The following is a 9,257-nucleotide window of genomic DNA, read 5'->3' as shown; positions in this document are numbered from 1 at the left end:
GTTTTATAAAGAATGACATAGAAGAGTTAAATAGGATCTATGGATCTTCGCAAAGAATCAATCAAAATCTTACCACGTTTTCATAATACTGAAATTCATATATGGACGCGTGCTTGTAATAATAATATGACATAGTAAAAACGCGCATTTGTATACTCGTATAATCGCAAATTACGACATTTTCTATCGAATCATGAAAAGATCATCTTCGAAAATACCCGTGTACTATGTATATGTATATGTACCGAAATCTGAGTTCACCAACTCACGGAGAACATGCTTGTGACCCCGGTATATCGAATCAGACTGATTTTAGCGGTATTTGCTTTATTTATAGAACATTTATAGAACAGAGAAATCATGAATCCCTCTGTCACAAATAAATCTCTCGAAAGAGGTGCGCGTTAATCTGCTCGGCAGCGACCAAGTATTGTCCATACAGCTTCATCATGTGCGTCATCGTGTCTGCTCTTGTACGGAGAAACATAAACTGTTGCGATCGTACTTTCTTTCTTGAAATTTGTTTTTTTTTTTTCTTCTTTTTATACGTGGATTAAAAAAGGCAGAGAGAAAGAGAGAGAGAGAGAGAGAGAGAGAGAGGGAGAGAGAGAGAGAAAGAAGAGAATTGTAGAACACGTGCTTTGGAATTTTGATATAGAACGTAAAGAAAAGATATTGTGATGTAAAAAAAAAAACGAATCTCTATCTTATTTTGACACAAATCTTTTTAGAATTTGTTTAGTTTAGGCGTATACGCGGTATTATTTCTTTTAGGATATTATAATTGAACAAAATTAATGAAAATTACTTTATGTACAAATTAGTGACAGTTTCATTATGAAAACGTATCTACTAGTAATGTGACATTTTCCTATAAGAATATTAATAAATAAGTAAAAAATTCGTTTCGCTTAAGAAACTTAAATATTTGTTATCTTCTTTTAATTTAATTTTTAAATTCCAAATTGCAACTGCGTGTATCAACCAAGATCGAATGTAGTGATATTTAATTTTCATCGAGATATGATTGACCATAACTGAAGGAAATCATCATATTAAATTCTATGAAGAACAATGAACACTTGCATCTGCAAAAATCGCAACACTCTATGTCTCTCCAGTGTAATTGAGTCGAAGCTTACACCTACATTGTATAGCGAAAATACGTATCTATGTAGTATGAATGTTTTCGGTATGCGATTTGATCATTGTTCTATGAAAGCGCAGCGCTCCGAAGATAATGCTCGGAACAGTGTGAATCGGAATCACCTCGTCGTTTAGCTTTACGACCGTTGTTACGATAATTCTTTTCCACTTTTTACACGTACGATAACTTTTTTGTACGAAAATACGCGGTAGAATGCATGCAATTACCGAAAAAAAAAAATTCTTATTATCAGCATTCATCAGATACCATTCGAATTTTTGACGAAATGAAATTATATCTAATTACGTGTGATTATCACGTAGGTACGAAACGAAAGTTACGAATCTGACATCGCGGCCAGTAAATCTTTTTTACTGCTCTACGTATGCTTCGATGTGGTGTGTAATCTCTCTTTCTCATCTATTTGAATGTTGGTTCGTGTACATATTAATTTTATTAAGAGAAATTGTATATACAACGCATAATTAAGAAGCGTCATCGGCGTTTTAAATGTGTATTAATTGTAACTGTATAAAAATATTATTGTATTATTTATAGCTAAATATATCGATGTATATTACACATTGTCGTGTCGTGTCGTGTAGGAGTCGTTAGATCGCAGAATGGAAGAACTTATAAAAATCACTCGATGTTGGTCCTGTACCAAAATATCATGCTTTGTTATTATTTACAACCTTCCAGGCATGATAAGCGATTATGTTACAAATCATTTTATTCATTAAGCATTTTTTATTGTACATAACTTAATTGTTAAAGAAACTGCATGTTACGTTGTATTACTGGATGTACTTTTTATTCCTTTGAATCCCCTAGCTATGAGAAACTTCTCTGTAGACTCGTCTCTCGTTGCCTCCGGTCTTATGGATTTTACATATTTATAAAATTTTATCAAATCTTTCTCAAATTGTTGAGATTTTCCACCGTCCCATATTTTACAGACAAATGTTCCATTTCTTTCACTAACTTGTAAAGCAAATTTCAAAGCAATATATGCGAGTTGTATTATCATCTCATGATCTAAGTCTCTTATGCCAGACGCATTTGGTGCCATATCCGATAAAACTACATTAGGTTTTTTACCATTTAAATGTTTTAGAAGTAGATTTCGAGATGCTGGATCAGTAAAGTCCATGCCACTCAATAATGTTGCACCTTCGATCGGATATATAGGTTGCTTGTCTATTCCAAAAACAGTTCCAACATCGCCACCTTCCTTAGCATTTGCATTTGTTGCTTTAATAGCAACTTGTGTCCAACTGCCAGGAGCAGCCCCACAATCAATTACAATATGACCTGGCTGCAATATTTTAAATTTATCATTGATTTCTAACAGTTTGTATGCACTTCTACATCTATAGTTTTCTTTTCGAGCCATCTCCACGTAAGGATCTTTTAACTGTCTTACAAGCCATAATTGCGAGCTATGCTTCTTCCCTTTTAAATCTTTTGGTACTTCTCGAAATAATGTAGTACAACTATGCAAGTCCCTTAATATCAAAAGATTTCGAGAAAAACGCTTCATGATATAACCTAGCTAAATGCTGGCAATGTTTAAAAAAAAGCTTCATATGCAAAATATATATACACAAATGAATTGTCTTCTTATTTTTATAATTCAGTTACTATTCGATCATTCATTACACAAAATTACTCATACAAATTAAACATCGTCTAAATAATATTGTAACACTTAATGTGGTCGAATATAATATCTTGTATAGTTACAAGTTGTAAACTACGATTCGGCTCAAGCACATATCAGCTGATTAATACAAATGAATACGCATGCGTAGAGATTCTATGATGGTGACGGAACTTCGTAGTTACAAAAAATATCTCATGTGCTTGCCGGCGAAGATGTGATAGAATTCCACGGGTAATGATCGTTTGAACGAATGTTGCGATTAAAATAGTGATTTACAATGAACCTAACCACAGGGAATCCTCACGGAAACGGTTTGCTTTACGCTGGTTTCAATCAGGATCAAGGTACGTGACCGAGTGTGCTACATTTGACAGTCCAGTCATGTACTGTCAAATTTATTTTTTTACTCCTAACCTTTGCATCTAACACCTGTCGAATAAATTTATCGTAATTTCACTTTTCTATACGATTAATATCAATTTAACCTGAAAAAATATGTTTCCATCAAACTCTGTTCGCTTAAAATGGCTAAAATGAAAGAATTTATTATCACTTTCTTCTTTTTAACCTCATTCGTGTACAATTATTCCAAATTTTTGATAATAGCTTTGCATTGAACATATTTTATAAAGTTATTTATAAATCATTCGTATGACCCAGTATGTTTTAATTATTTAAATTTCTTTTTCAATTATATTATTAGAATTTCCTTTTAATTGTTTATAATGAATTGTTTTAAAACTCATTGGTTTTATTTGAATTATTAGAAAATCTATTTTTATATTTCATTTCTATCTCTCTTATACGTTTCTCACTCTTTCACATATATCGTATAATCGTATAATATGATATTATTCCATAAAGAGTACCATGATAATCATTCAACTGTGGTGGTTTATCTTCTTAGTGTTCCATGTGTCAAATAAGGAATATATATATATATATACATATATATCGAATACCATATTGTGATTTTAAAGGGAAAAGACCGTGTAATGTAACTGTGTAATGTAAGAGAATAGATAACAATATCTTAATTGTTTGTATAATCTTTCCATTTGTAGGATGTTTCGCTTGTGGTATGGAAAATGGCTTCAGAGTATATAATTGTGATCCTTTAAAAGAAAAAGTACGTCATTTCAGTGATGGAGGCCTTGGTTATGTGGAAATGCTATTCAGATGTAACTATTTAGCATTAGTTGGTAGTGGAGCAAAACCTATGTATCCAACAAATAAAGGTAACATATTTTATATATTTTCTCTATCTTAAAATAAATGAAGCGGATTATTTGTGATTTATTTTATATAAATCTTGCAGTTATGATATGGGATGACCTTAAAAAATTACCAGCAATTACTTTAGAGTTCAATGCTCCTGTAAGGGGTGTTAAATTAAGAAGAGATAGGATAGTAGTAATTTTAGAAGGAGTTATAAAAGTATATACGTTTACGCAAAATCCTCAGCAACTTCACGTGTTTGAGACTAATCCAAATCCCAGAGGTCTATGTGTCTTATGTCCAAATAGTAGTAATTCCTTGCTTGCTTTTCCTGGTAGAAAAAATGGACACGTTCAAGGTAAATTTTAAGCAAGAAACTTTGGTCTTCTACATTCTTTAAATTTATAAAATAACTTGTTTTCATTATTACAGTGATAGATTTGGCTAATACGGAGAAGCAGCCATTAAATATCGAAGCGCATGAAACACCTTTATCATGTATAGCTTTAAACTTACAAGGTACTAGACTAGCTACAGCTTCAGAAAAAGGAACCTTAATAAGAGTATTCGAAACACAGACTGGAAATATGATTAACGAGTTAAGAAGGGGAGCTAATCATGCAAATATTTACTGGTAATTAAAACGAAATGTTTTATAAACAGTTAAATATTACTAAAGTACTAACTAATTACTAAAGTACTTACTAAAGTAAAGTTAAATAGTACTAAAGTAATATTATATTATTATAGCATTAATTTCAACCATGATTCAACTTGGTTGTGTGTAGCAAGTGATCATGGAACTGTACACGTTTTTGCTGTAGAAGATCAAAAATTAAATCGTCAGTCTAGTTTAGCATCTGCTACTTTCCTGCCAAAATACTTTAGTTCCAGCTGGAGCTTTTGTAAATTTCAAGTTCCAGGTGGTCCACAATGTATGTGTGCATTTGGAACTGATAACAATAGTATTATAGGTCAGTATTATAAAGTAATATATTCAGAAATGTACATATATAGCGTGGTAATGATTTCTTACATAACAATGGTTTTTTTGTTGTTACAGTAATATGTGCAGATGGTAGTTATTATAAATTTGTGTTTAACAATAAAGGTGAATGTACGAAAGATTTTTATGCACAGTTCCTCGAATTAACAGATGACAAAATGTGATTGGAAAATAAGGAAGAGGTAAACTATACACTGATTAGTATATACTGATTATGAAGTGATTAAATAAAAATGTATATCTTTAACATTATGTCTTCAGTATTCATTGGATGAGATCACATGGAATAGTTTATATGGAAAGTGAGTACTGTGTTGTTATTTGAAGTCGTATTATATGGTAGAGGACCAAATGAAAAGTACTATTGTTTGTTGGTGTTATGTCCACTGTGCAGAACTGTGCTAACTATATGATATAAAAAGAACTTTAAGGAGCGCTAGAAGGCCTATTTCTGAGATGTTTACTTATGGAACTATACGTTCTTAGATGTTACACGCAAAAAGAAGAACTCGATGTTTATGAGCTTTGCTTAATATATCAGTGTAAAAGGCAATTTTCTTACACATAAATTGAACAATCTTTTAACTAACGCTGATGCAAATATATAAGGAATATCATTCAGAAAGTAATTCAACAATTTTTAATTCGTTATGCTCGGCAATTAAATCATACGTATTTTTTTATATTTATTTTATAGAATTACAAATGTCTAATTTAACATAACAGAAAATATATGATGTTCAAATATATTCCGTATTTTTCGTATTTTGTATCATAAATGTTGACGAATTACCGTAAAACTGTGAAATTTGGCTACTTGTCGATCGTATTCGATAATTAACCAACTAAAAAAATGAGACGTGTATAACGTAATCGAGTTTTATAACCTTTATTTTTATTTTTATCATTTCATACATTTAATATACATATACACAAGAAATACCTACATTCAGTTATTGTTATTGAAATATTACCACAAAATGTGAAGTTTGTAGTGTCACAAAGAAGTTGGGATCGAATATAAAATAAAAATGATCATGAGACGAAACGCTGTATTTGTTTATAATAAAATATAAATAATATTGATCAGTTGCAAGCATGTATTTTATTTCTTTTTTTTTTTTTGTTTTGTAATATATATATATGTATATATACATATATGTATATATTATGCGAAATTTGACGAAAAGTCTTACGCAACATTAGTAATTAAAATTCAGTCTTACAGAAAGAGAATACATGTTGCTGAACCAAAGCTTTTTAACCTAGAGTCGTTGTTAAATTGAAAAATTTTTACAATTTGTCATGGTATCGGGTTTGAAATGAAAAAAAATATATATATATATATAATATATATATATTATATTACGATATATGCGTCATCGCATTTCGATATGCAGTTTAGATTTACATTAGGAATATTGTAATTATTCATCTCTGTGCGTTGTTCGAAATTTCAAGATATCATTAAAAAACAACGCGAAGCTCTTAACAATTAATCATAACATATGAACAATAACACGTATAATAATACGAAGCAGGCTTTTTGTACTGCAGATTTATTTTGAGCTTTTGTAAAATGGAACATGTCCATTGTGTTATGTATAGAAATAAGATGCACAGTGTTTTTCTAACATAAATTTACCGCGCCTTTCTCATTCGTCTTTCCTTCCTTTTGTTCAATTATCGTCAAAGACGGAACACGTTGACATTTGACTAGATTACAAAATTTTACATGACAAGATTGAATCCGTAGGCCTTGTTGGCAGACCGAGGGTGATCTTAAAATTTGTTTAAAAAACACTGTCATTTGAAAGGTACTTCCAGATAACGAGAGCTCTTGCCATCGAACGCAACCTTTCTCATTCATTGTAACGAATAAATCCGACTTTCTGTCGCTATCTCTATATCTTTGTTTAATAATCTTTAAACCTCGAAAGGTTTATTCGCGCCCGCCTTAACGGCTTTCGATTTTTTCACGACTGGAACTGCAGACTTTTTCTTCACGCCATGAAGAACGTGGGTCAGTCCTTTCTTAGTCTCGAGACTCTTGTAAGCGCTGTACACGACGAGCCACACGTAAGAATTACTGATTGCGACGAGCAGAACGATTATGCCTGGAAATGAAACAACTTTCGATAACGATATAAATCAGAAATTTCCGAAATGGTAGAAATTTTTGGTCGACGATAGATATGTCACGAATATACTAAATTGGTGCATATGAAATAATAAAATAAAATTTTGTCGTATCGCTCATATATAATTCTTATACATCCAATCTTGCATTTATGGATTATTTCGTTATCATTTCGTTAGATATTTAAATGAATTATTCCAGAATAAAGAAAGTATAAAAGTAGCATTGGAATAATTTTACAACCTAAAGTTGACAGTTCGTACGAACACAGAATATTGAGATTAGGTAATTGGTAGAAAGATTATATACATACAATTACGTAGAAGTTATTTGAAGGTTTCATACGCACCGATATAACAATTTAATATTTGTTATAATAATTTGCTCGCTTCGTTCGTTTATCAACTTACGTTCACAAATATCAGCATTGCCTCCGAGCGTAGCAATAAACGGGCAGCCTTGTTCTACCACGAACACAGAAATTGTCAACGCCGATATTATGGTCATCATGACCACCAACCAGGGCGCCATGAAGTGGCGATTGTTCTACGGAAAGGAACAACTTGTCTTACCACGAAATTATTCTCGAGAATGACTACGTAAACTGTAATTACCGCCAGCACACCGTACAACAGCAGGATAGTGGAAATAAAATGTATCACTGTGATCACCAGACCGCAATATATCGAGTACACCGTTTCTAAACACGTGTAAAAGATTTTGAAAATTGATGTATAATGAGCGAATAGCAGAGATAAACAGTTAAATGAATGCGAAAGTATTACAATATAAAATATTTGTAAGATTATATTGTAAGCACCAGTTGCATTATGGTGCGCCATATCCATTTTCTTAGTATTTAGATGATTAGACGATATATCTTCTAAGGCTTCTCTCTCGAGAGCATCCTCTGTGTCCCTTACTACCATTTCTTGAATTCCCATTGTGTGTACTAGTGCCAGCACGAAAAATGTCATATTGAATCCTGATATAAGCTGTGTTAAAAAATGAAGTAATTTAATATAATTTAATGCATGCTAATTTCTTATGTGTTTCTTACACAGTGGTAATAATTAAATGATAGATCATATTTACCAATTGAAATACTGCTATTAACACTGTACCCTCTTCCAGGTTAAAATAATGCACGAAATTCTTTAACAGTCCCACCTTCATTTTGCCTATTCTTTTTAACAGAACGCTGTACAATTATTATTCCTGAAAACATATAGAAATAATAAAAATTTACATCCAACGATTGAAGCGACTCCTGTGATAAAGAGACAGTTCCACTTTCCACAAATTTGAGAACATTCAAAGAAATCAGCACACAATCAATTACAACCAAATCATTATTCAGAACGTGCCATCAATTCAGTGTCAACTAATATTCGTAGTAATAAATTTGTGTACTTTTGATTGTGAAATCTATACCTTTCTTTCTCTTCCAATAAATGCAATTTAAATATTGGAGCTGCCTTCTATCGCTGAAAATCTTTCAATCTTTATCAGATCCAAGCATCAATGAAGGAAAACAACAATAGAAACATCGTTCAAAATTTGTATACCGATTTGTGTAGCGTGTGATAAAGAATTCACACCAAAGTCTCCAATTATCAAGCGGAGCATCAAATATATCGACTATCATACAAAATACAAAAGTTCGCTGTAATGATCGCAGCAGTCCTTTGAATTAATATCCTAAATAAAAAATCGCAACCCCCGGAGGTTACGAACAAGGTCACTATTATGTACCGTGGTGTACATACAACGATAACAATAATACAAAAATAAGGAAGAAACAGAAAAAGGAAGTGTGAGGCTCAATGGAGAATGCAGTCGCTCTCCAGGTTGAAGATTCGTCGCTTTCGAATGGAAAGCGAGCGACGCGATATGTCGTTACTCACCTCGCGGAAAAAGGAGCACGGAATATCACTGGAACGTAGTTCACAATGAGAATCAATAACTTTCACTGTCTCTCGCTTGGACGAAAGCGAAAGATGCGATTGTCAAATGAAATGGAATCACACGAAGGATAAAGAACTTGCCATGAAAATATGTTGCTCCAGTTTTGGTAGCC

General features: G+C 32.1%; 3 protein-coding genes across 7 annotated transcripts; 1 reads left to right on the top strand and 2 right to left on the bottom strand.

The window, feature by feature from the left end:
- Nucleotides 1–1,173: 1,173 nt before the first annotated feature.
- Nucleotides 1,174–2,906, bottom strand: LOC105680944 (rRNA methyltransferase 2, mitochondrial). The gene has a single exon (XM_012387235.3). The coding sequence runs from the start codon at nt 2,688–2,690 to the stop codon at nt 1,935–1,937; it is 756 nt and encodes a 251-aa protein (XP_012242658.1). The 5' UTR covers nt 2,691–2,906; the 3' UTR covers nt 1,174–1,934.
- Nucleotides 2,907–2,927: 21 nt separating this feature from the next.
- Nucleotides 2,928–8,646, top strand: LOC100740447 (WD repeat domain phosphoinositide-interacting protein 3). Of its 3 annotated transcripts, none has more exons than XR_001102375.3 (8): nt 2,928–3,157; nt 3,878–4,051; nt 4,132–4,389; nt 4,464–4,665; nt 4,782–5,005; nt 5,095–5,219; nt 5,299–5,339; nt 8,312–8,646. XR_001102375.3 is itself a non-coding variant. In XM_012387223.3 (8 exons), the coding sequence occupies exons 2-7, from the start codon at nt 3,879–3,881 to the stop codon at nt 5,199–5,201; spliced, it is 900 nt and encodes a 299-aa protein (XP_012242646.1). In that variant the 5' UTR covers nt 3,008–3,157; nt 3,878; the 3' UTR covers nt 5,202–5,219; nt 5,299–6,361. The 3 variants fall into 3 exon arrangements, 2 of the variants coding, with proteins under 2 accessions (XP_003485056.1, XP_012242646.1); XM_012387223.3 differs by lacking the exon at nt 8,312–8,646 and having other exon boundaries at nt 3,008–3,157; nt 3,878–3,892; nt 3,957–4,051; nt 5,299–6,361; XM_003485008.4 differs by lacking the exon at nt 8,312–8,646 and having other exon boundaries at nt 2,929–3,157; nt 5,299–6,361.
- On the bottom strand, nt 6,377–8,395 carry LOC100740322. Of its 3 annotated transcripts, XR_002947055.2 has the most exons (6): nt 8,273–8,395; nt 7,998–8,172; nt 7,792–7,877; nt 7,588–7,723; nt 6,882–7,154; nt 6,377–6,818 (listed from the first exon to the last, which is right to left on the bottom strand). XR_002947055.2 is itself a non-coding variant. In XM_012387243.3 (5 exons), exons 1-5 carry the CDS (start codon nt 8,351–8,353, stop codon nt 6,964–6,966), a joined length of 669 nt encoding a protein of 222 aa, XP_012242666.1. In that variant the 5' UTR covers nt 8,354–8,395; the 3' UTR covers nt 6,377–6,963. The 3 variants fall into 3 exon arrangements, 2 of the variants coding, with proteins under 2 accessions (XP_012242666.1, XP_012242673.1); XM_012387243.3 differs by having other exon boundaries at nt 6,377–7,154; XM_012387250.3 differs by lacking the exons at nt 6,377–6,818; nt 6,882–7,154 and adding an exon at nt 7,399–7,420 and having other exon boundaries at nt 7,527–7,723.
- Nucleotides 8,647–9,257: the final 611 nt, after the last annotated feature.

The sequence above is a fragment of the Bombus impatiens genome, unplaced genomic scaffold, assembly GCF_000188095.3.
Source record: "Bombus impatiens unplaced genomic scaffold, BIMP_2.2 scf_0033, whole genome shotgun sequence".
Taxonomy (NCBI): domain Eukaryota; kingdom Metazoa; phylum Arthropoda; class Insecta; order Hymenoptera; family Apidae; genus Bombus; species Bombus impatiens.
The sequence above is the reverse complement of the archived record's forward strand: the minus strand, read 5'-3'. Positions and strand labels throughout refer to the sequence as shown.